The sequence below is a fragment of the Lissotriton vulgaris genome, chromosome 7, assembly GCF_964263255.1.
Source record: "Lissotriton vulgaris chromosome 7, aLisVul1.2, whole genome shotgun sequence".
Classification (NCBI taxonomy): Eukaryota; Metazoa; Chordata; class Amphibia; order Caudata; family Salamandridae; genus Lissotriton; species Lissotriton vulgaris.
This window is the reverse complement of record NC_141695.1, coordinates 324,337,331-324,364,587: the sequence shown is the minus strand read 5'-3', so window position 1 is coordinate 324,364,587 and position 27,257 is coordinate 324,337,331. Positions and strand designations below refer to the sequence as shown.

At 48.9% G+C, this 27,257-nt stretch overlaps 1 protein-coding gene across 4 annotated transcripts in view; it reads right to left on the bottom strand.

Annotated features, from left to right (window-relative positions):
* LOC147701483 (AP-2 complex subunit alpha-1) overlaps positions 1 to 27,257 on the bottom strand; it is a 323,652-nt gene that overhangs the window by 77,536 nt on the left and 218,859 nt on the right. For 3 of the 4 annotated variants that reach the window (XM_086930156.1, XM_086930157.1, XM_086930158.1), the window contains 3 exons: positions 17,319 to 17,401; positions 1,527 to 1,615; positions 837 to 961 (listed from right to left, as the gene is read on the bottom strand). In XM_086930156.1, coding sequence (XP_086786282.1) covers positions 837 to 961; positions 1,527 to 1,615; positions 17,319 to 17,401 — 297 coding nt within the window. Of the gene's footprint in view, positions 1 to 836; positions 962 to 1,525; positions 1,616 to 17,318; positions 17,402 to 27,257 lie in introns of all 4 variants that reach the window. The other variant, XR_015297469.1, reaches the window with a different exon arrangement.

Below are 27,257 nucleotides of genomic sequence, written 5' to 3'. Positions count from 1 at the left end.
TGTAAATTGACTTTTGACCTTTGTCTCTGAACACAGAACAAATGTGATAAGATAAAAACAAGATGTATAAGCATCTTTAATGCTACTTCACTTAGTGAGTGCACTGAAAACCTGTTGTTTTGTCAGCACGCCAAAAAGGGGGAAGTACACCCTAAATACTGCTCGCGCTGATAGAATCTGACCTGTCACAGCGAGTAGGTGAGTAGATTTGTTGAGGTTTGCCCAGTGCAAAACCTGATTCTTGGAAGACAAACCTAGAGATGACAAGATGCAAGGCAGACCAACACTGCAGCACTGGCCACAGAAAAATTCATCGACAGGAGGACCCGTCTAAGAGCAGACTAACCCGGAGGTTAATAGCATTTGGGACCAATTCACTGAAAGTCGGACTGGATCCTAGGTAGAGCATCCAAATTTGGAATGGACCCTGGATAGACTCTTCCATTGGTGGACTACACCCTGAGCAGACACATCCAGTGTTGAACGAGACTTTTCAATGTCCTATTCGGAACAGGTGTTTAGCTTGTACAGACTCACACAGTGCACAAAAGAACTCTAGGTAAACAAACCAGATATGGATTGGGCCCTATGCAGACTTACCAAGAAATGTGTTGGGCCCTAAGCAAAATCATCCTTAGGTAGACCACATCTTCACCAAACACACAAAAAGCAGTACTGCACTCTGAGCAGAGTCATACAGCGCCATCCTAAAGCAGAACCTGAACAGGTCTCTAGATAGACTCACCTAAAGACGGACCACACCATGGTCACATACAGTCAATGCTCAGCTACAGGTAGATTTCCTGCAGAATTCTATAGTCACATGCTGCAATTACCTAAATTTAATGTTCATGAGGGGAACCTCGTCAAAGTCGGACAGACACTCGATGTTTAGGACCTGCTGCACCTGAGCCCCTCCTTCTACAGTAGGGTCCACTGGCTTTGTCTGGATGTTTAGATGTGAGCAGGTTTGTTAAAGGCAAACTTACTTGGCAGAAAAAGATGGTTCACAGGGAGATCGAGATTAAAAATGAAAGGAACGGGGTACAGAAAGGTCAGAGGAAAGAAAGAAAAGTCAAGCTGGAGGGAGACGGGTGGGAAGCAAGGGGAAGGGAAAAAGAGACATGAGGAGACCAACAGGAAGTAATGGGAGAGGTAAAAAGAAGGAATTTGCAAGGAAATGAGAGAGGAGGGAAGAGATGTACAGCAGTAAAATAGGAAAATATAGGAAGGTAGATAAAGGAAAATACAAACACAGAAAGGAATAGAGCATGGGTGAGCAGTGAGACATTGTGCAAGAGAGCCTGAGGGGGTGAAAAAGAGAGACAAACAGACAGCTGCTATATTTTGAATCAGTGAAATCTGAAATGTTGCTGGACTCTATTTCACAATTTCTGTGGTAGAAATGAAAAAGAGAGAACAGACAGGTTAGACGAGAGCAAAAGGCATGGACGAGAGCACCAACACGACAAAACATGTCAGTCCTGGTTTTCCGTAAGTATGAGATCCAGCAGTAAAAGGATATGGTTCTGCAAGTTTCCAGGGTAAGAGACAGTAGGGGTGAAACTCTGAAACTGAACAGAGGTTTTGTTCCCATAGAAGAGGTACATCCGACCTGTCGAAAGAAAGGGAAAAAACCAGACAGACATTTGAATATAATAATCCCCAAAATGAAGCATTCCAAGACATTCAGAGCATGCACAACACTAGATATACCAGTGGCCAGTTACCCAAAGTACAGTTTGTTCAGCATGCATGATAGGCCAAGGGCAGACTGACAAGATCAATGGTGGCTCACCTCTTATAAAGAACTCACATACTGACTGTTATTCTGGTCAACTACCCTCATAATTTAACCAACATTTGGCCACTGCAGATGGACCTCTTATGATATGGGGATCTGAATCAAACCTCATTACTGTAGGAGAGTAGGGTCTGCAATCCTATGATCACCCAGATTTTTTGCTTTTGTTTCACTGGTTTACGACTTTCTCTGGCTGTGGGCCTGCCAATCAGACCCACAGCCTGGCTGTTCTCTCTCTAAATTACAACGTGTACCCTAGGTGCATCTACCAATTGGTACTGGGCCACCTTATCAGACCCTGTAACTTAGGGCATAGGTGTACCCAGGGCCTACCAGGGGCTGAAGCATGTATTATGCCACCCCTGGCTGGCCTCCTAAATTTGACACAACTGGCTGCATGACAGCTGGGGCAAAGTCGTGTAATCACCCTTTGCTGTAGATATAGTATACCTATATCTAACCCTAAAATGGACACACAGATTCCTATCAGTCACTCCTATGGCAGGCCTTGACAATCCTGAAGGCAGAGTGCTTGGAATCGTGTGAGATGGTGCTCTGGCATGAGCTGAGCCTGTCTGCAGCTTGCGGAACCAAGTCCTAATAGCTGTTCCATGATATCGCATACCATATACTCTTAAGTGCATTATAATCCTCGCGGTTAAATGCTATCTTTGGTATTGCTTTATCAAAACATGTCGAGTAAGGTGTCATACGAATTGGAATACTAACCCCTCGCCAATTCTGGCGACGGGGTTAGCATTCCACCCTTCTAGAGGGACACGACATGTATGTAACTGTGAACCCCGGTTAAAGTTAAACGAAGCCTCAGCTCCACAAAATGGATGCTGCCACCACAGACACGAGTCTGACCCCCTGCAGCTGGGAGTCCTTCCAGCGAGGGGAGCCTGGACAAAGGGTTTCCTGTCAGGGGGGGTGCTAGCACCATCCCAGACAGGGTTTTGTGTATCCTGGGTAGGCAGGGCTTTACAGGAAGGTGACTGCTGAGTGGCACCCCGGTTCTCACTACGCATAGGCCGGTCAGAACCAGTTCCAGGGGCACACCAGCCCCTGGCCTGGGGAAGTCCGGCAGGGGAGAGGGGTGTTACCATCCCCCTTCCTGGTCCCACCCATAGGCAGGACCTAGTCACCGGGTCAGCCCCCTTTTTTTAGTATAAAGATAGGAGCGGGCCCCCTGTTCAAATTAGATCATCTTTGGAATCAAGACACGACTTTCTGCGAAAGGACATCAAGATTTCTTCTTCAAGATTCTCCCTTGTGGCTAAGGAGTAGTCACCCTGCATCAAGCGGGCACCATCAAGAACACTGCGGTCTGCTGTAAGTCCTTCCTCCGGAATCCGACTGCCCAGCTCGACGAGACCCGGATTCCCTGGCACCTCTGACCTCTACTCACCTCCACAGCCAAGCTGAGAACCGTGAGTGCGACGAGACCTCGAGGGACCGACGATCGCCAAGACTGCACGACTTCTTTGCAACAAGCCCACCGAGTATTCCACTGGTGAGTGCTTTGGGGTCCGAGAAGCCCCAACCCTGTGCAGCTCCAGCACCGAAGATCAGCCCTCCAGCATCTCCACGATCTGCGTGGGGCCCTTCTGCTTTTGCCTGCTCACCACGTTGTTTGGCTACTAGCCGGCTGGCTTGTGGCCTTCTTAACGACGCCCGACGACATCACTGCTGCTGGTCTGGTTGCTCCAGACTGGCCCTTGCTTCCTTCTTCAAGAGAGGCACCCCGGACCCTCCTGGTCCACTCCAGACGCCATTTTGAGTCCACCGCGTGGGCTTGAATTTGCCAAGGCTTTGTTGCCCAATCCTGGGTCCAGCGACGCCGACAGCTTCATCCATCGTGGGACAGCTCGCTCCTCCATCCTGGTCGCCGACAACGCCTCCTGGTCCGTGAGATCTGCAGAGCACAGCGTCACCCACTCACCTAGTCGTGGTGACTACCATCCGGTGCCCACCTGGTGCCACTTGACTACTGGCTAGTAGTCACGAACTTGGTCCCCTCTGCTTTCAGGTGTCATCTTCCTTCGATCCAGGCTTGGATCCATCGAACTTTCTTCACTGGTCGCCTGCCAGCAACTTCTTTCTTCCAGGCTCCTGGTCCGGCAACGAGGATTCCCGACGTCTTTTGAGACCTATGCAGCTGCAGCCCCTGGGCTAGGTAACTTCGGCATTTCGGTGCCCCAGCATAGCCTCACTATCCAAGGGTCAGGATCCACTTTCGTTTTCTCCCTACCAGGTCGGGTTCGCCCGAGAACACTAACTCTGTGAAATCTAGCTACCATAGACTTTGTCCCGCATCACGCGTGAGAGTGCACACTCTGCACCCGAGTCCCCTGGGTCTCCTAGAAGCAATCTAACGATTCTATAGTCAAGTCCTAGCGATTCCAAAGCCTATTAGTACTGTACTTACCTGCTAGTAATTTCGCATTCCACTTTCAGAGTATATGGTTTTCCGTGCCCCTCGGGCATTTGTATATACTGTGCTAACCTAAGTATTTTCGTAAGAGTTTTGTTTTGTGCTTAGTACCCTGTCCTCATAAAGAGTACAGGGCTGTTGTGATTTTAATAAATACACTGTTTATTTTCATAACACTTGTGTGGTGTCCTTTCACTTGGTGTTCAAGGGGTATATGTGTGGTAAACAGCTGGCTTAACACGCCCTCTCGAGTCTTTAGCCTTAGACTGCTCGTATCCATGCTACTAGGATAGCTGGTCTATAAGGTTGACTTACAACCAATCATCAATAAGGGTTGTTGGACTGATACATAGTGTTCACTAGAATAGTGAGCACTGCATATCAGGCCACCTTCTCACATTGGTGGCAGCGGTGGGATTTGAGCTTGCTGTTGTTTTACCACACATACCCTAAGAATATCTTGTTGAAAGATCACATAAGTACTTTTAGGTACATATAACTTAGCTTAGAATACTCTGAGTTCTACTGAACCAGCTGTTGCAGCTCCTCAAGGCTTAGCACACCTTGGCTGCAACTCTTAGCAAGGGATCAGTAGGAAAACACATAGTGTAGGTAGGTGCATCACTTACACCACACTAGAAGCATGTCTAACCTCGGAGAGTCTACTGAGACCCCTCTGGTGGTTGAGGACCCTCCACAGGCCTCTTCTAGATATGCAGCCCTTAGCTTCCAGGAGATGAGACAAGTGTGTACCTCCAGGAAGCTAAAACAGGGGTCTAACCCCACAATCCCATTTCTGATAGGTCTCTTAGAGACTTATGATGCCAGAAAAGCTGAGAAACTTCTTAGCTCTTCTCATCCAGAAGGGGACATGCCAGCCCTAGAAGGAACCAGGGGTGACCCAGATCTCATCCATCTCAGGTGAGGAGGATGATGATCAGGAGACATCTGGGGATGAGGCAGACAAAGGCCCAGAAGTAGTTAGTCAGCTAACTAGGGACAACTTAAGCAGGCATGAGAATGGTACTAGGAGAGCCCTGGGACCCCTCTCAGGCCAGCTTAACATTGGGAATGGACGAGTCAGGTCTCTATCAAGAGGCTCTGGCAGATCCATTCAAACCAATGGCTCTCAGAACTCTTTTGTGAGGAGGATGACTTCCCCTCAGAGGAGAGTGTATGAAGCTAAAGAAAGGGCAGCCAATCTGAGGATTGAAAGGGAAGAACTTGCCCTGGCCAAAGAGAGGCTTGCCTTTGCTAGAGAGCAACAGTTAAGTGGGGTAGCCCCCACTGGTGGCAGCATTGTACCTAACAATAGGGAAAGGAGTTTTGATACAAAGCACCTGAATAAGATAGTGCCCCCCTTTAAACAAGGGGATGACATCCACAAATGGATTACTGCTTTGGAGAGGGCCTGCACTGTACAGTGTGTCCCCCAAAGTCAGTGGCCAGCTATCTTGTGGCTCTCCTTTGAAGGTAAAGGTAGAGACAAGCTCCTCACTACTAGAGTGGAGGATGCTAACAATTACCAAATCTTGAAAAATACACTGATTGATTGGTTTGGCCTAACCACTGAACAATACAGGTTGCTGTTCAGGGATACCCAGAAAACTCAGTCTCAAGATTGGTCTGACTTTGTAGATTGTGCCACTAAGGCTTTGGAGGGCTGGTTGCTGGGCAGTAAGGTTACTGATTACACAGGATTGTATAATTTGATCATGAGAGAACAAATTTTAAACAATTGTCAGAACCAGTTGTTGCATCAGCATCTTGTTGACTCAGATCTGACCTCTCCCCAAGAATTGGGAAAGAAGGCAGACAGATGGGTCAGAACAAGAGTTAAGCAGAACCAGGGCCAGAATCAAGGTGGTCAGAAGAAAGCAGACCAGAAGGGTAAAGATTCTAAGGGGGAACAAAATGACCAGAAGTCTTCGACAGGTCCCCAACAACCCAAAGAGGGTGGGGGTCAGGCTCCCCAGAAAAAGAAGAATCAAGAAGGCCAATCTAAAAGGTGGTGCCAATACTGCAAAAGTAAAACTCACTGGTTTAGTGAGTGCACCAAGAAAGGAGGAGGGCAGACTCCTGCCACTGCAGCCCCTAAGGCACCTGTGCCCCCTAGTACAGTCAGCAGTGGTAGTGCACCTCCCAAGGGTTTAGTTGGGTTAACCCTGGGTTCTGAGGGGGGTGACAACTTAGTTGGCACGCTCACTCAGGCTGTCCTTGTTTGTACAGGGGATGTGGATATGTCCCCTGATATAAGTCCCAATACTTTGGGCAAATACAGACAGACACCTTTCATTAATGGAAAAATGGCTCAGGCCTATAGGGACACTTGTGCCAGTGTCACAATGGTGACACCTAACTTTGTGGACCCTGGACAGATCATGCCAGGTACAGATTTCCTGGTGACCAATGCAAGCAATGTCACTACCAGTCACAGTATGGCAATTGTAGCTTTCTCCTGGGGAGGGGTAACTGGCCAAAAGAAGGTTGTAGTTAGCTCAGACCTCCCAGTGGATTGTTTGTTGGGCAATGATTTGGAGTCATCACAATGGTCAGAAGTGGAGCAGAGGACTCACATGGAAATGTTAGGCTTGCCAGCACATGTGTTTGCTGTGACCAGGTCACAGGTCAGGAAATGCCCCACTGAACAGGTGCTGGATCCTGGAACAATGGACCAGACACCTTCCAAGAAGAAGAGCAGTAGGGTTAAGGCTGTGCCTTCCCCCTTGCCCCAGGTTGAGGATCAGGTCTCTGAGGAGGCTGACCTACAGGAATTGAGGGAAACTGAGCCTAAAGAGTTTGAGCTTGATCAAGCTGAATTTCTGGGCTCAGGGGGACCCTCAAGAGAAGACCTGGGGAAGGAACAGTTAGACTGCCCTTCCCTTGAACCCCTCAGACAGCAGGCTGCTGCTGAGGCTGCTGGGAACGCCACAGGTACCCACAAGGTATACTGGGAAGATGGACTCCTGTACACTGAGTCAAGAGACCCCAAGCCTGGCATGACCAGGAGGCTGGTTGTACCCTTGACTCAGAGAGGTTTCCTCCTTACCTTGGCCCATGAGATTCCCTTAGCAGGTCACTTAGGCCAGACAAAGACTTGGGACAGGCTTGTCTCACACTTTCACTGGCCTCACATGAATGAGGATACCAAGGAGTTTTGTCGCTCCTGTGTCACTTGCCAAGCCAGTGGTAAGTCAGGTGGCACCACAAAGGCCCCCCTTATACCAATGCCTGTGGTGGGGGTGCCCTTTGAAAGGGTGGGGATTGACATTGTTGGACCAATGGAACCCCAGACAGCATCAGGGCACAAGTTTATACTGGTGGTAGTGGATCATGCCACCAGGTATCCTGAAGCTATTCCACTTAGGACCACTACAGCACCTGTAGTGGCAAGGGCCCTAGTTGGAGTGTTCTCCAGAGTGGGCTTCCCTAAGGAGGTTGTCTCTGACAGAGGTGCAAACTTCATGTCAAGCTACTTAACTGCTATGTGGAAGGAATGTGGTGTCAACTACAAGTTCACCACACCTTATCACCCACAATGCAATGGGCTTGTTGAAAGGTTCAACAGGACCCTAAAAGGGATGATTCATGGACTACCTGAAAAGCTCAGGCGTAGATGGGATGTCCCGATTCCCTGCCTTCTGTTTGCTTACAGAGAGGTCCCACAGAAGGGGGTTGGCTACAGCCCTTTTGAACTTTTGTATGGGCATCCTGTAAGAGGACCCCTGTGCTTGGTGAAGGAAGGATGGGAGAGACCTCTCAAAAAGCCTGCAACCAGCATAGTGGACTATGTACTTGGTCTCTGCTCCAGGATGGCTGAGTATATGGAGAAGGCATCTGAAAACCTTAAGGCCAGTCAAGAACTACAAAAAGCTTGGCATGACCAAAAGGCTGTCCTGACTGTTTATCAGCCTGGACAGAAGGTGTGGGTGCTGGAGCCAGTGGCCCCAGCAGCACTCAAAGACAAATGGTCTGGGCCCCACACAATTCTTGAGCAAAAGGGAGAGGTCACCTACCTGGTGGACCTTGGAACTCCCAGGAGCCCCCACAGGGTGCTCCATGTCAACAGGCTCAAAGCCTATGTCGACAGGAAGGACATGAGCTTGCTCATGGCCATAGATGAGGGACAGGAGGAAGAGAGTGACCCTCTCCCAGACCTGCTCACTCAGAATCCTGATGATGGGTCAGTAGATGGTGTTGTCTTTTGTGGCAGCCTCTCTGAGCATCAACAGAAAGACTGTAAACAGGTTCTTCAGTCTTTCAGACATATGTTCTCTCTGACACCCAGTCAGACCAATTGGTGTACCCATGAGGTTGACACTGGTGACAGCCTGCCAGTCAAGAGTAAAATCTACAGGCAGCCTGATCATGTTAGAGACTGCATAAAAACTGAAGTGCAGAAAATGTTGGAGTTGGGAGTCATTGAACCCTCAGATAGCCCTTGGGCTAGTCCAGTAGTTCTAGTGCCAAAACCTCACACCCAGGGTGGTAAGAGAGAGATGAGGTTCTGCGTAGACTACAGGGGTCTCAATGCAGTCACTAAGACTGGTGCCCACCCAATACCAAGGGCAGATGAGCTTATAGATAGATTGGCTTCTGCCAACTACTTAAGCACATTTGACCTGACAGCTGGGTATTGGCAAATCAAATTAGCTGAGGATGCCAAGCCCAAGACAGCATTTTCAACCCCTGGTGGGCATTATCAATTTGTGGTAATGCCCTTTGGTCTGAAAAATGCACCTGCCACCTTCCAAAGGTTGGTGAATCATGTCCTCACTGGGCTGGATGACTTCTCTGCAGCATATCTTGATGATATTGCTGTCTTTAGCTCCACCTGGGAGGATCACCTGGTCCACCTGAGGAAAGTGTTAGAGGCTCTGCAAGCAGCAGGCCTCACTATCAAGGCCACCAAGTGCCAGATAGGGCAGACACAGGTTGTGTACCTGGGCCACCTTGTAGGTGGAGGCCAGGTTCAGCCACTGGAGAGCAAAATACAGTCAATCAGGGACTGGGCTCCTCCAACCACCCAGACTCAGGTTCGAGCTTTCTTGGGCCTGACTGGTTACTACAGAAAGTTTGTCAGGAACTATGGATCAATTGTGACTCCATTAAATGAACTGACAAGTAAGAAAATGCCAAAAAAGGTTCAGTGGACAGCAGGCTGTCAAAAAGCATTCGATGACCTAAAGCAGGCCATGTGCACAGCACCTATCCTTAAGAGTCCAGACTACTCCAAACCATTCATTGTCCAAACAGATGCTTCTGAGTTGGGTGTGGGAGCTGTTCTATCTCAACTGAATTGCCCATTGCTTTTATAAGCAGAAGGCTGACCCCCCAGAGAGAAGAATTGGTCAGCTATTGAGAGGGAGGCCTTTGCTGTGGTTTGGGCCCTGAAGAAGCTGAGGCCATACTTGTTTGGCACTCACTTCAAGATTCAGACCGACCATAAGCCCCTCTTGTGGCTAAATCAGATGAAGGGTGAAAACCCCAAACTGCTTAGGTGGTCCATTTCCCTACAGGGGATGGACTTTACAGTGGAACATAGACCTGGTACTGATCATGGCAATGCCGATGGGCTCTCCAGATATTTCCACTTAGAACAAGAAGACTCACCTGGTCAAGGTTAGCTTATTGTCCCAAAGTTTGGGGGGGGTCATGTAGGAGAGTAGGGTCTGCAATCCTATGATCACCCAGATTTTCTGCTACTGTTTCACTGGTTTACGACTTTCTCTGGCTGTGGGCCTGCCAATCAGACCCACAGCCTGGCTGTTCTCTCTCTAAATTACAACGTGTACCCTAGGTGCATCTACCAATTGGTACTGGGCCACCTTATCAGACCCTGTAACTCAGGGCATAGGTGTACCCAGGGCCTACCAGGGGCTGAAGCATGTTTTATGCCACCCCTGGCTGGCCTCCTAAATTTGACACAACTGGCTGCATGACAGCTGGGGCAAAGTCGTGTAATCACCCTTTGCTGTAGATATAGTATACCTATATCTAACCCTAAAATGGACACACAGATTCCTATCAGTCACTCCTATGGCAGGCCTTGACAATCCTGAAGGCAGAGTGCTTGGAATCGTGTGAGATGGTGCTCTGGCATGAGCTGAGCCTGTCTGCAGCTTGCGGAACCAAGTCCTAATAGCTGTTCCATGATATCGCATACCATATACTCTTAAGTGCATTATAATCCTCGCGGTTAAATGCTATCTTTGGTATTGCTTTATCAAAACATGTCGAGTAAGGTGTCATACGAATTGGAATACTAACCCCTCGCCAATTCTGGCGACGGGGTTAGCATTCCACCCTTCTAGAGGGACACGACATGTATGTAACTGTGAACCCCGGTTAAAGTTAAACGAAGCCTCAGCTCCACAAAATGGATGCTGCCACCACAGACACGAGTCTGACCCCCTGCAGCTGGGAGTCCTTCCAGCGAGGGGAGCCTGGACAAAGGGTTTCCTGCCAGGGGCGGTGCTAGCACCATCCCAGACAGGGTTTTGTGTATCCTGGGTAGGCAGGGCTTTACAGGAAGGTGACTGCTGAGTGGCACCCCGGTGCTCACTACGCATAGGCCGGTCAGAACCAGTTCCAGGGGCACACCAGCCCCTGGCCTGGGGAAGTCCGGCAGGGGAGAGGGGTGTAACCACCCCCTTCCTGGTCCCACCCATAGGCAGGACCTAGTCACCGGGTCAGCCCCCTTTTTTTAGTATAAAGATAGGAGCGGGCCCCCTGTTCAAATTAGATCATCTTTGGAATCAAGACACGACTTTCTGCGAAAGGACATCAAGATTTCTTCTTCAAGATTCTCCCTTGTGGCTAAGGAGTAGTCACCCTGCATCAAGCGGGCACCATCAAGAACACTGCGGTCTGCTGTAAGTCCTTCCTCCGGGATCCGACTGCCCAGCTCGACGAGACCCGGCTTCCCTGGCACCTCTGACCTCTACTCACCTCTACAGCCAAGCTGAGAACCGTGAGTGCGACGAGACCTCGAGGGACCGACGATCGCCAAGACTGCACGACTTCTTTGCAACAAGCCCACCGAGTATTCCACTGGTGAGTGCTTTGGGGTCCGAGAAGCCCCAACCCTGTGCAGCTCCAGCACCGAAGATCAGCCCTCCAGCATCTCCACGATCTGCGTGGGGCCCTTCTGCTTTTGCCTGCTCACCGCGTTGTTTGGCTACTAGCCGGCTGGCTTGTGGCCTTCTTAACGACGCCCGACGACATCACTGCTGCTGGTCTGGTTGCTCCAGACTGGCCCTTGCTTCCTTCTTCAAGAGAGGCACCCCGGACCCTCCTGGTCCACTCCAGACGCCATTTTGAGTCCACCGCGTGGGCTTGAATTTGCCAAGGCTTTGTTGCCCAATCCTGGGTCCAGCGACGCCGACAGCTTCATCCATCGTGGGACAGCTCGCTCCTCCATCCTGGTCGCCGACAACGCCTCCTGGTCCGTGAGATCTGCAGAGCACAGCGTCACCCACTCACCTAGTCGAGGTGACTACCATCCGGTGCCCTCCTGGTGCCACCTGACTACTGGCTAGTAGTCACAAACTTGGTCCCCTCTGCTTTCAGGTGTCATCTTCCTTCGATCCAGGCTTGGATCCATCGAACTTTCTTCACTGGTCGCCTGCCAGCAACTTCTTTCTTCCAGGCTCCTGGTCCGGCAACAAGGATTCCCGACGTCTTTTGAGACCTATGCAGCTGCAGCCCCTGGGCTAGGTAACTTCGGCATTTCGGTGCCCCAGCATAGCCTCACTATCCAAGGGTCAGGATCCACTTTCGTTTTCTCCCTACCAGGTCGGGTTCGCCCGAGAACACTAACTCTGTGAAATCTAGCTACCATAGACTTTGTCCCACATCACGCGTGAGAGTGCACACTCTGCACCCGAGTCCCCTGGGTCTCCTAGAAGCAATCTAACGATTCTATAGTCAAGTCCTAGCGATTCCAAAGCCTATTAGTACTGTACTTACCTGCTAGTAATTTCGCATTCCACTTTCAGAGTATATGGTTTTCCGTGCCCCTCGGGCATTTGTATATACTGTGCTAACTTAAGTATTTTCGTAAGAGTTTTGTTTTGTGCTTAGTACCCTGTCCTCATAAAGAGTACAGGGCTGTTGTGATTTTAATAAATACACTGTTTATTTTCATAACACTTGTGTGGTGTCCTTTCACTTGGTGTTCAAGGGGTATATGTGTGGTAAACAGCTGGCTTAACACGCCCTCTCGAGTCTTTAGCCTTAGACTGCTCGTATCCATGCTACTAGGATAGCTGGTCTATAAGGTTGACTTACAACCAATCATCAATAAGGGTTGTTGGACTGATACATAGTGTTCACTAGAATAGTGAGCACTGCATATCAGGCCACCTTCTCACAATTACCTCAAGAATGAGATCACCTTGCTGCCTCCAAACCACTTTCCACTACTCAGTTATTTAATTAATCACTTTGGGGCTGATTTATATGTTGGCAGTAAAGATACTCCTTACTGCCAACATAATGGTCCGCTCGCCTAATTTAGAAAAGGATGAGCAGACATACAGCCATTGTTTTACTGTACGTCACAGCGAAGCACATCCTGGTCATGAGGGACTGTAAAATCCTAATAATGCTCCCCTTAGTAAAATTGTAATAATGTCTCAATGTAATAAGGATGGTTCCTTTCAGAAATGTCGATGTGCCTTTGGTATCCGGAGGATTTGTTCTTCCCCTTGCATGTAGACCATTTAGGACGGAACCAGGAACTTCATTAATTAGTAAAGGGTCTGCCCATAAACAAGTAAATGTAAGATAAGACCCGGAGAAGGCAAACATTTGTTCTCCTAGCCAGGCTGACTTCAAACCCAGTGGGAGGGGAGCTATTACCACAACCGGTTTTGATAACCACAGAGGAGAGGACTGCTCATTTCCCTGGCCACACCTCTGGGTCCACACACAGGCTCTGCACAAGTGAGAAAGTGATTCCCTATTTTGGGTTACGAAAGGTGCACTGTGGTACAGTTTTCGGCAGAGCAAACAGGGACTGGGGAAAAACTGGGTAGGGTTGGCCCTGAGAACTTTTACCCCACTGATTAGGAAGAAGCCACAAGTCACCTTGACTCACTAGATAGTGCCAACCATAAATGTAGCATGCCAAGGGACCCTCCTTGAACACTTTCTGGACCTGTGAAAGAACAGAAGGAATGCACCTGATGTTTGAGACCTGTGAGGGGAACTGGACCTGCTTCTACCTGCACCCAGCTAAAGGAAGTGAGTCCTGAGTATGTTAGCTGACCTCACGTGTGGCTACAGGGACACAACAAGCTGCAAAAAGCCTTTTTCCTGAAGCGCCCACTGTAGAAAAGTGGTCCTTTTTGACATGATAACCCCCACTTTTTGTGTGGTACTCAATGCAGCTTTGACTGGAAGTGCACTGGGTTCCTGCTAACCAACTCCCCAGTACTAGATCTCTTTCCCAAAACTATACGTGTTACCCCAATTGGCAATACCTTTAGCACTCTTTGTAAGTGCCTAGTAAGTGGTACCCCTGGTACCTAGGGCAAGGCTAAAGAGGATCCCTAAGGGCTGCAGCATGTTTAGTGGCACCATAAGGGACCCCTCACCAAACACATACAGACTGCTGTTTTGGTGCAGACAAAAGTGAAAACATGTCATGGTTATTGAATGTTTCTTGAACGTTGGGCGAGTCATGTTACCCAAATTGACCTGGGTCTGGTCTGCCGATGTTAGCCCAAATGTGTATAGTAGTTTGTTAAATTAGAGTTGTTCGTTGGACTTTTGAGCAGCATTGTCATGATGACCCAGATATTTGTTGTTGAAGTCCCCTGCTAGTAAGATTTCATGGGTAGGATAGTTTTCAATGATTTCTTTTATACTTGAGCACAGGGACCCCATAGCGCATGGTTTAGAAGAATTGCGAGGGTTCAAATAACAATTGATGAGGAGCAAGCAGAAGGTCTTCGGGCCACATTTTAGGCCTTTTATTGAGAAAGCTTGAAAGTCCCTGTAATAATGCATGCCCTGCTGTAGGGGTGACTTGCTTATACTGCATGCAAACACTGCATGTAGTATGAGCATGTCACCCCTACAGCAGGCCTTACAGCCCTAAGGCAGGGTGCACTAAACTACATGTATGGACATATCTGCATGAGCAGATATGCTCCTGTGCTGGCTAGTTCAATTACTGCAATACAAGTAATCGGGGAAGCCATTTTATGTCCATGTACTGGGAACAGGATCAAAAACGAGTTCCACAGCTACATGATGGCGTCACTGAAACCCAGGATGTTTGGTATCAAACATCTTCTATCAATAAACCCACACTGATTCCAGTGATGGATGCATTAATACAAGCACCCAGAGGGCACCTTAGAGGTGCCCCCTGAAAACCAACCCACTACTAGTGTGCGGACGGAATGGTCTTAGCCAGCCTGCCATCTCAGACGAGGTTTTGACCCCCCCTGGTGAGGGTCTTTGCTCTCAGGGGTCAGGGACACAGCCTGCTCAGACAGAGTGTGTTTACACGCCCTCCCAAAGTATGACCGGCCAATTAGCAGTCCAAGGCATAGAGCCCACCGCCTTTTGGTATGTGAACCTGGCTTCCCTCACAGGAGAGGATGCAGACCCCCTATGTCCAAGGCACATATGGCATCTGGACAGGCTGGAAAATTAGTAGTCAGAGAAGCATGTTCCCCCTCAAGCTAGTCCCACCCCTAAGGTTGCGTACACAAAATTTCAGAGTCTGCCATCGTTGGGGCTCTGGGACAGGGTTATGGGGGCGTAATGACCCCAGGGGTAGGTAGCCCATTAGCTACTAACCTACACTTCCCAAACACCCCCAAATTTAGTATTTAGGTGAGAACCTAGCACAAGGTGATCAGATCACGTCAATCCAAAAAAAGAATAAGGACAAAGATATGTGAAAAGCAAGAACTGAGAAAGGAGCAGCTGACTTGGCGCCAACCCTGTCGGCCTGTTTGCCTATTCCCGACAACTGCACCTAAGTCGACTCAAATTGCAAGCTGCGAGCCTCCAAAATCCTGGGAGGGAAGCCAGCACTTCTACAAAGACTCAGGAATTCCTGTGGAGCAACAGAGCTGCTTTCCTGCAGGCACCCCAGGAGGCCTGTAAGGACTCTGAACCACCAAAAGCATACACCGGAAAGCACCGCTACACCACAGCTGCCTAGCCAAAGCTGAAGTTGGCCAACGGTGCCAGAGTGGTCCCCCAGCCCTTCAGAGACTAAGGCCACCTTGGACCTGCCCTTTGAGGACTTCTCGAAACCACCTGCAGCCTCTGAATACAGGCGTCCTCAATTGCGAGTGTCTCCGGTGACAAAAACCTGACACCTCGAAGTACCTCAGAACCCAGCCCCCCCGGCCCCAGGAGAAGAGGACCATAGGTGTCCCCGAGCATTGTGAGAACTAAGCCCCCTTGTTTGTTCAGACAGACTGCCCTCTCCGTCCAAACCTGCAGCCTCTTTTCGACCAGACTGATCCCCATTGACTAACATTGAGCACAGACGCCTAAATTGCACCACAGCACCCAACCCCCCTAATGCTGCTGGCGGTGACCTGGTGGTGCTGCCCTGGACCTTGCCCTGTACTCACCTTCAGTCCTGAGGATTGTTCTCGTAACTCACTGTAAAGAACTTGTATGCAGGATTTGTTTTTCCTCCATAGGATAACATTGCCGCCAATATGAAAAGTGTCCAGTTTTAAAACCTAAAAGTATTTCTATCTCGAAACGTTCTTACCAGATTGTATTGATTCTGGTGCCTAAATATACATAAAGATGCATGTTATTTTTAGAAATTGGTGTGGATCTCCTAAATGAGTCGTGTGTACCATTTTATTGACTGTATGTGCATATTTGCAAATGTCTAACACTACTCTGTGATAAGCTTAAGGCGGCTCAACTACACTACCCACTAGAAGAGCACCTTAGGATTGCTAGAGCAAGCCCCTGTCCAATCATAAGGGAATACCTGGACTCTTTGCAAGGTATACCTCTTTTTGGTACACCCACCCGATTAGTTGCAACTGAACCTGGAATGAACCTTATTGGTGACCCTAATGGAGTGAGTCTTAACCACTAACTGATGTCCTTTAGGTTCTGATACCCTTGGCCTTATCTAACTGGATGTCTCCTACATTCCCTGAAAAGCTGTGGAACTTTGCAAAATCCTGACTTCCAGGACCAACCACCTAACCCAAGGCAGAACTTCACTGGGCATAAGAAGCAGAGTTCTCCTGCTGGGATCTTCTGTGCAGCAACAAATAGGCTTCAACGGGTGAGAAGGTATTTTGTTGGCCTTGTGAAACCCATCCTCAGATACAACCTGCAACTTTGACCCGCTGGAGGATTTATATCAGTGACTAAGTCCCAGGGTAAAATCTCCACTTGGGATGAACCTGCTTAGAGTAGCCTACCTGAGCTCCACCACAGTCGACCTGCAATGGTGCCTAGATCCCGGTCAACCTTGCCAATAGACTATCATTGGCCGTTTTCCTTTTCTCAGTACTTTTTGCATTAAATCTTCCAAAAATCATATTTCTTGTTTCCCTTATTGGAGTTTTGATGTTTTTATATCATTTTGGTTATTGAACTGTTCTCTGAATTTAAAATTAGGAGTGTGGTTTTTATTGTGTTGTGTTTTTGACTACTTTGTTTTTACTCTTTTGGCACTTCTAAATGCTATAAATATTTTTTTTTAAGTTAAGTCTGTCTGCTCTGTGCCACAAATACCACAATTTGAGTTCAGGGTTAAATGACTGAATCCTTTGACTGCATCTAACAGGGTAGTGACGTTATTATTTTTTTGGACTTCCATGTACCCCAATTAATAACTCACTTTCTTACACCGGTCACCCCAGAACAATGGCCTCAGGATGCCTGGAGACCTTTACTCCACGTTTCTGGGATAACCATAAAGCTATGGGGGAGTAATGCAGCAGTTTTGAAAAGTGCCCTGAAACTGTAACAAAAGATGTAAGAATCAATATATTTTAGTGGACCTACATGTACTTTGCATAAGCCAGACCTGTCTTAATGTATAGTGTAAGGCAATGCACTCACCAAGGTTCTGTCGGAACTCAGACTTCACTCCAATCTGTAGCAACTGATTCTCAAATAGGACTCCATTGTTTTTGCATACAAATCTACAGAAAAAAGAAAGAAGCATGCAGACACAGTCTTATTAAATGCAACAGTGCTAGGTGACAGTGCAAGACGACCTTACTCTTGAGCCTTAGACTCCATTCCAAGTCTCCAAAATCCTACCTTACATCATACCATACCATAGTCTCTAACATTATACCTTCTACTATCCAGCTGCCCCCCTCAATAAAAACTCTTCAATATTAATTTACACCAACTACGATTTTCCAATGTTGTAAATATATCTCCAGTCTTAAAAATTCAACTCCCAAAATGAACTAGCTCTAACTGTCCTAACTCCCTTCATAGAACATAGTCCTATATATATCTTCCTTCATAAAATATCCATCAAGTATCCTACCTCTTCTCTTATATCAGCCTCCATCTCTCGCTCACAAACCAGTAACCAATATCCTAAGTTCCATTATAAAAACACCGAAAATATCCAATCCTCTCCTCAGAGATTAGATTCCAATAAACATCCTGTGGTCATACACAGTCCTCCAATATACTACTTTTTTGTACAGCAGCCTCCAGCATCTTACATCAACAACTGTCCGTCTCATTTAACAGCACCAAGTATACTATCTTCCTATCTACACCAGTCCACATATATCGTCCTCCAATATATCCAATATTGCACAACAGCTTCCAAACCCTACTGCAAAGCATCCAGAAGTTACGACTTATTGCACACCGACTCCAATATCCGAGGTCTCCATACGTAGCTGATTCGAATAGCCTACCACACCTTATATACACCACTTCCAATTCACTATATTTCTTATATTCCAGCCACCAATATTCTACCTTGCTATATCTAGCAGTTACCTCTACTCACACATCATCTTACAATAGCTTTTCTTTTTCAAGCATCAACATCCAGTCTTACCATCCCACACACCACTTTAAAACACCCAACCTCATCATATACACCATGATTCAATATTCTACGACACCACATTCAAAAGCCAGTTTTCTATGTACAGCAGCCTCTAATAATGCAAGTGTATCCAGGCCAGACAGTGAAAAAGTGACCATAAATATTCAATTTCAGATTCACTTCTGAACATCGTCTTTCAAACCTGGCACATAACACAATAACATAATGCCAACATTAATACTACTGAAAGTGGCGGTTTTCATAAATGGCTTGTTCCAGCAGGATCTAATCTCTTATTCTTGACAGTTGCTTTTATCACCGCATTAGTAAAAAAAGGCCTTGTCCCTGGTTTGTGAGAACCCACTGTTCCGCAGCGAACTTGTTTTTTGCCAAGCTACCATAAAGGGTAGCAACAGGATAAATACAATGTCACTGGTTACACGAACACTCACTCCATCCCATTTGATCTTATTTCCATTCATGAAACGGCACTGAAGTGTTTGCCGCGAGCCTTTGTAGCTATTCTTAGATATGTGCATTATGCACACTTCTGTATTTTCATTCTCGTGCATTTTTGTGTAGCAGTTGGGTACTCTGTTTGCAGCCTTCAGTTAAAAAATATAAACAATCAGTGGGTCAAATCTGGTCAATTACCACGTAAGCATTGTCTAAACCAGTGGTTCCCAAACTTTTTTAACCCGTGGCTCCCTTGACCTAATTGGCAGCCATTTTTTTACCGGTGGGCGGGTGGGGGGGCGGGGCGTTGGGGGTGTAAGCAAGACCTCGGGAATACTTCCTGTTGGCTTCCTTAAATTAATTGGGATGCAATTAAGGTATTAGGGATAACAAGCAATTGCAATGCAATAGGTCTCTCATTTGCAAACGTTTGAGCTATTGGTATTGTAAATGACATTGAGGAAAGGAAAGAGGATAGTCCCACTCACTTGAGTGTGTGCTGTCTCTTTCTAGTAGTTCTGCTTAGATAGCCAGGCCCATTTTCTGAAATGATGAGAGACCTGGCCTACAAAGGTGGAAGCACTTCTCCTGGGTCCAGCTCTTGTAATGTTATGTTGTTATGAAACGTTGTAAATTCTTTATATAGTTCACATTCGCCAATTACCTGGGCTGTCTCTGCTTTAGTATTGAATTTGTCTGCAGCTGTAGGTTGTTCTGTGGGGCACGGGTTAGTGGAGGGTTGATTGGGGCTTGCCCTAGCTCCATGAGTAAGTGTGGTGTGGAATACTTAAAGGGCTTACCCTTCAAATGGAGTCTGTGTAGAGTAGGGTCTTGCGATCTGCCATCCAAACCTGGGTGGCAATTAGACTGGACATTGGTGTAATGGTGACCATACAAGCTTCTGAGAACAGGCTCTTGCACGATCATCAGTGTCACTAGCATCCAGCCCCAGGGACAGTCACTTGGACTATAAATATATTATTATTACACAATTCAATGGACCTCGTTTTATTTACATTATAAAGGATACTCTGGGGCAGCCATGCTGAGAGTAAATAATGACCTGCAAGCGCGCACAGTGCTCTGCAGCAGACCTGCCCTTTGAGTCAGCCACTGGCAGTGCCTGGCCTCTTCCACAGCACTGGGTCCCCTACGTTGGATCCCGGATGGAAAGTATCTGGAGCAAACGGAGATGCTAAACGTATTTTTCCCAAACAGTCCTCCACCGAGTAAACCGGGTGGTGGAATAAAGTTCACTGAGTAGAAAGGTGCGCAATCAGGAGGACACAGACCTACCATTTCCTCCTGGGGTGATTTCTCCTTCCTATCCCTTACTATTCGGCAGACTGCCAGGAAGTAGATTTATCACCGTGTTGTTTTTACAGTAAATGGAAGTGTTTCGTTTTTAATGATGTTTCCTTCAGCGACGCAAAAACACGCTAACGGGTGTGTTGAAAAGCAAAACGCCTCTCAGTGCTGCTCTGTGGTTCTCAGCCTCGGGGCACATCGTGCGCGGCGCCCCTGGCTACTGATAACGGCGCACCAGGGCGCCGCGGCGCACAGTTTGGGAACCACAGGTCTAAACCTTTACCACGATTCGCAATCCTCATCACTGACCCAATCTTAATCCGCATTAACATAAACCACTTCTATCCTTGACACAAAAGGCAGATTTTCATGTACATTCTCCAACAAATGATTCATAAAGGCAAGTATAAATCAAAAACCCCTAAAACTTCCAACAAATACCGAATTTGTAACACTGATTTTATTAATGGGAAACCACTTTCTGTGAGATATTTACATTCTAAACCAAACTAAAATTTTTTATTCTTGAAATGATTCATAACAAGAGTCCCAACATTTCAAACAATTGCCTCCCTTCCTAGTATCAACAACTAACTTGTACTGATTTATATATCCCTTTAATTCAAGACATACACAAATAGCATTGTTAATACAGAAATTCTTTCACTCTGATCCTTTGGCGGTTTTACACCGGTCTCCTGAAGACCCTAAAGATCACCTGCAAAGGCTAAAGACCACTCTAGTGGACTCAGATAGACACTGAAACAACTAGCCCTAGACCTCCAAGTAGAATACCTGCATATAATTCAAAATAAGCTGTACTGTAGTGTTTCTACAGGAAAGAGCTTTGCTACTGCGAAGACAAAGACATTTTCTCCTACTAACCATTGCAGCTTAGGAGTAGTAAAGATTTCACTTATTTCAGAACCTAAACAACTAATCACCCACAACTAAGACCTACATTTTCCTTTGCTGGTACACTCTGGGACTCACTATTCACTAACTTAAGGGGTCCGTGAAGATCTTCTACAAGTTCAGAAAATTCCTGCTAAGGCAACATTCAACTACAGGCGCTGGCCATCTTGGAACATTTAATGTGGGAAAACAAGGCCATGAGAAAGCATGTTTAACAGTGGCTGCTCCACCAATGTTAAATAAAGAGATAGGAATGCTAGTGAATCCCTCTCTAATCTTGAGACTGTTCTTCAATACCAGAACACAATGAGCAATTCGTTTTCACAGTGTTCACGTGGTCATGGGCACAAATCAATGTCCACCCTCACAGACTTTACTTTGAGGCTCTTCACTGCAGAACACCCACTGAAGCCACGTTCTGGAGACACAACTTACATCTTCTGCAAAGATGAATGCAGGACCATAGCCCATAAAAATCATTGTGTGTAGAGCACATCTAATCTAAAGTATACTTTTTTTTTTATTAAAAAGATCTTTATTGATAGCAAAGCCATTGACAACACCAAATGTAACACTTGAGCACAGTGCATCTCCACATAAAGTATGATCATCACATGAGCAGCAAAGGATTATTTCGAACACAGCCTTATTGCCGGCATCCCGGGGGCCCGGCGGCGAGGTAATGCATCGATTGTGTAACTGTGCCATTAGAAGCGTTTTGTGGTAGGCCACGTGTTGATTCGGTGTGGCAACTGGCAATCTACTACTGCAATCGCGGTTAACAGATCTAATACTGAGACAAGGTCAAAAAACAACCCCAACTAAACTCCCACCCGCCCTCTAGAGTGTGTCTGTGTGTCCGCCAGCCCTGCCCTAACTAACATGTCTCCCTGTGTACCTATGTGTACCTACTCTGTATCCAGTGTCTAACCTCCCTCAGTGAACGGTCCCCCCCGGCAGTCCCTAGCCCCAACATCCCCCGCCTAACTCGGAGCACTCCCAACCTTCCCCCCCCCCAGTATAGCGAAGAACACAGTCAGAGCTTACTCCTCCACCCTATCCTGGAGTTCAACCGCCTCGGATGTGTCAGAGCCTTCCTCCTCCCCCTTCTGCAGGTGTTCCTTATAAAGATCCCAGAAATTTTTGGGCCTACTTCTGGGTGGCAACAGGTCGCTGTATAGTTCTGTCTGGGTGCAGCCATACTGTAGGTCTCGCATCCATCTTGTTTTGGTTGGCAGGGGCCCTCGCATCCAGCAAGCCGCCACCACTCTCCTCGCCAATAACAGTGCCATGTCCACCAGCCGACGCAGAGAAGGGGCCAGTGGCTTAGAATAACCAATAAGCGCCAGCGCCGGTGTGCGGGGCAGGGTCTCCCCCAGAATCTGGTCCAGTTCGGCAAAGACCTCCCCCCAGAATGCCTGCACCCCAGGGTATAACCATGCCAAATGGAAAAAATCGTCCACCATTGTCCGGCAGCGCTCGCATTCAGCTGTGGGGCGAAGGCCATAACGGTGCAAACGCTCAGGTGTATAGTACACCCGCTGTAGATATTTAAAATGCACCAACCGGTGCCTGCCATTCAATGAAATCTTACGCGTGCTAGAGCAGCAGTATCGCCACATAAGATCGTCTATTGGGGATTGAAAATCAGCCTGCCAGGCCTCCCTGGCCTTAGAGGGTTGCAATCGCTGATGCGCTACACCCAACTTGTTAACCTGCGAAACGAGCTTCGCCGGCGAGGTAGATTTGATAACATAGGTCAGTTCCGGGACCTCCTCCGGTTCCTCCAAGTCTGGGCCCAGTGTTTCACGGAACACAGAGCGGAGTCTATGATATTGGAATTTCTGTAGCAGGGTGTGGCCTGACTCCGTGGGAGTCAGCTGGTCCCAGGTTTTTAGCGTGCCATCCGCGAATAGGTCCTCCATTCTCTCCACGCCAAGGGTCCGCAGGGCTTTAATCACTTCCTTTTCACCCAACGGGTCGAGCCAAAGGGCCCACTCGACGGGCATCAGTGGGGAGTATAGCAATGTGCTGCCACGAGAACCCACCAAATGGTTCCAGGCATGGTTGGTTGCCTTAAGCGAGCCCATTTGTCCAACCGTGCGGTCCGTGGGCAGGCAGACAGTGGCAGGCAGAGGGAGCGGATCCGCAAACAGCCGCTCCAGTATAAGGTGCGGAGTCCGAGCATCACCATGAATCCATGAGTGTAAATGCGATGCCTGTGCTACCCTATAATAGCGTTCTAGGTCCGGTGCTCCCAGTCCTCCCATCTCGCAAGGGAGTATCAGGGTCGTCCATCGAACTCTGGGCTGTTTGCCCCCCCAGGCCAGTCTTATCATGACTTTGGTAAGCTGTTTAAAGAAGATCTTCGACAATACCACAGGCAAATTCAGGAAGAGGAACAGGAATCGGGGGAGCACCACCATTTTCATTAAAGCGATTCTACCCGAAAGGGAGAACGGAAGCCTGATCCAGGTATCGACGTCATCGACCAATTTGCTATATGCCACCCCGTAATTGTCCCGAATTAGAATCTCGGGATCTGTATGAAGGCGAATGCCCAAATAGCAAACAGAGTCGGAGGACCACCGAAGCGGGTACTCCATAGCGAAAGGCCGTGTCACCGGGGTGAGCGGAAAAGCGATTGACTTATCCCAGTTCACCTTCAGGCCCGAAAGCGAGCCGAAGCGGACCACCTCACGAAGAACCGCGGCCAAGTTAGCCTCCGGGTCCCTAACATACAGCAGTGTATCATCTGCATAGGTTGATATCCCTATTTTATAGGTGGGGAAACTGATGCCCTCCAGGCTGTGGTATTCCCGAATTGCACATGCCAGGAGTTCCGCCACCAATGCATAGAGCAACGGCGACAGGGGGCAACCCTGTCGCGTGCCCCTTCCAATATAGATCGGCTCCGTCACTCTATCGCCCAAACGCAGCCTGGCAGTGGGACGGTGGTATAGCGCCCCAATCCGCTGCATGAATGGCTCGCCCAAACCCAACTTCCGCAGTACACGTACCATGAAGGGCCACTCAACCGAGTCGAATGCCTTTTCCATGTCAAGGAAGATTGCCAGCGCGCTGTTCTCCTGCTTGACATGCTGCATGGTGCCCAGGACCGTGCGTATATTGTAGGTCAAATTTCTGCACGGGACAAACCCGGACTGCTCCGGGGCGACCAGTCCAGGGACCAATAAGGCCAGACGAGTGGCTTTAACCTTAGCATAAATCTTAGCATCAACATTCAGCAAGCTGAGCGGTCTGTACGAGCCGCAAAGGTCAGGCGGTTTCCCCGGTTTAGGGATAGTGATGAGCAGTGCTTCGCGCATAGTGGGTGGCATTTCACCGTTCTCACAAACTGCATCAAAGAGGGTAACCAAGTGTGGCAGCAGTAGGTCCTTAAAGGCTTTGTAAAAACTAACTGTGAGGCCATCCGAGCCCGGGGCACTGCCCGATCTCATACTTGCTAGAGCTTCCAGTATTTCGTCCTGGTGGAAGGGGGCCATTAAGAATTCCCTATCCGAGTTCTTGAGGAACGGCATAGCAATATGATCTAAATAGTCCTCCATTTCGTCCTCCACTCCCTGCGTCTTGGATTGATATAACCCTGCGTAATATCTTCTGAAGGTCTCAAGTATCTGCTCCTCGTCTGTGACTGTGTCTCCCTCCGGAGTTCTCAGCTCCTCGACAACCAATGGGCGTCTAGAGCTCCGTACCATGCGTGCCAGTAACGCACCAGGTCTTTCCCCTTCCCCGTACACTCTGGCGGTGGCATATTTACCCATATATAGGATCTCTCTGTCTGCCAGAGTCTGAAACTCAGACAGGAGTTGGGTGATCTCCGGCTCCTCAGAATTGCCGCCGGATTGCAGTCGCCTAGCCTCTAACCCCGCCATCCTATTCTCCAAAGTGGTGAGGTCCCGTCTAATGGAGCGTAACACACTTGAGTGCTTGGACATAGCCACCCCCCTGATGCACACCTTAAAAGCTTCCCAGACCGTAAAGAAGTCGTCTACTGTACCTATGTTTGTCACAAAGAATTGGTCTATGTCCTCCGCGATCTCTCCCCTGAAGGCCTCATCTAGCAACGCAAAAGGGGGGAACCTCCAGGTGAAGGCCGGAATCCCCTTCCTGGCTGTTAAGAGGTGTAGAAGGATAGGGGAGTGGTCCGAAAATGTGCGTGGGAGGATCTCGCATGCGCTAGTGCTGCCAAGTACCTGGGGGGACGCCAACCAGTAATCTATCCTAGTGTGGACATCATGGAAGGCCGAGTAATGTGTAAAACCGCCCTTCGTGGGGTGCCTCTCCCTCCAAACGTCCACCAAGTCCGACTTAGTCATTTCCGCTCTCATATACGAGGCCGAAGCCACCGGGCGCCGAGCAACGCCCGCGGAACGGTCCATAGTTGGGTCAAATACAAAGTTAAAGTCCCCGCCCCACAGCGTCCAAGGCTGCGTGTGTGACCTGGCGAGAGCTGACAGAGTTGCGTAGAATTCAGGGTGGTCATAATTGGGGCCATAAACATTCACCACCAATAGATCTAGGCCCTTACCCACACATCTAGCCATGACGTACCTGCCCTCCGGATCAGTGTGCACTGGGATGAGCTTCAGCTGTGAGGAAGGATTGGCCCAAATCAATACTCCACGGGCGTGTGTCGTGAAGCCCGCGGCGACTATGTTCCCAGCCAATCCCCTAGCCTGTAGCATTCTACTGGAGTGTGGTAAGTGCGTTTCCTGTAATAGGGCTAGGTCCACATGATGTCTACTGAGATAGCTAAGGACCTTCCTCAATTTACGGAAGTCGTTCAGACCCCTCACATTCCAAGTTATAAGTTTCAGCGTATCCGGGGCATGTGTAGGCAAATTCGGTGTAGCATTAGACATTACAAGGAGTCACTCTTGTATATGTATCCGGTATAGGCGAATAAGGACACAGCAGTTCACGCAATTTCAAAAACACCAGCCAGCGTCTCCGAACAGGGACAGCACCCCACCGCAGTACACACTCCATACAGTTAAATCCCACAAACAACCCTATGCAACATTTCACCCCAACAGACCAAATCCTAGCCCCCACCCCTCGAGCACCAACCCACCCACCCACAGCCGACCTCCCCCAACCTGGTCAGACAGTACCCAAAACCCCCCCCCATCAACCCTCCACAAGTGTAGTGTTCAACAGTTCAACACTAACCCCTCAGAGAGTATCTCAACCAAAGGCACCAGGGCAGAGCGCGCCAAAATAGTTCACCACCAACTGTTCCGAAGGAATGTGTGATCAGCGCCTCAGACCGGCCCCTCTTATGTAACAGTGCCCCTCTAATAGCAAGTATATCCGCCCTCCCCCACCCATACTGATCCCCCCAGTTCTGCAGCATTTGTCCATGAAACCGTCCCAAGTTGCATCCGCTACCTTACCAACAGTGCGTGGGACCTATGTACGATCAGCATCTCAGCTAACATGTCTCTGAGATCCGTGGGTGCCGGGGCTGTCGCCGTGGCCCCCTTCGGCGATGTCTCCGGCGCCGCTACCTCCGACCCCTTCGGACGGCGCCGTTCAAAGGAGAGCTTCCCCTGGGCCGCGTCGTTCTTCCCCATCGCAGTGCCTAATGTGTTGAGGTGTAGAGCGGGGGAGCCCCTCTACGGCAGCAGGCCACGTATGCAACCCTGGGATCTTTGTAAGCAAGCAAAGTACTGCCGCCAATCTCCGGGTTTCCGACGCGACCAAGATGGCGTCTGCAATGGCGGACGAAGCCCTTCCCCGCGCTGCAGCAAGTCTCTCACCCTCACGGCTTAGAAGGCAGTCAGGACCACAGTTCCTGCCCCGGTCTACCTCTCTCCAGGGGGCAGCGGGATAGCGGCTCGCCGCAGCGGGGAACCAGATCGGCTATGGCACCAAGTTAGTGGGCGCTCCGCCTCGTGGCGCAGACGGTCAGAGTTGTATGCTTCCCCCTGTCGCGAAGCCTCCGGGCCCTTCACTTATGAGCAGTCGCCGAATAGGAGGGAGAGAACTCCTCAAGCAGTGATAAATCCAATTTTCGGTCCAGTCCGCACCCAGCCCGATCACTCTCGGCGTTGAGGCCGCACGTCCGATGACGTCGCCCGGCCACCTCTCCAGGATAGTGCGCGGCTGCCGGCCTAGTCCGTCACTGCCGCGTCGCCGGGAGCAGCACCCTCAAATGGTCGGGAAGGCCCACACACAGCCGGTCCAAAAGTTCTCCAAAGGCAGCCGGGGGTGCCAGTAGGCGTCCGAGAGCCCGCTATGACATGTTCGGCACAGTTAAGGATAGTTTA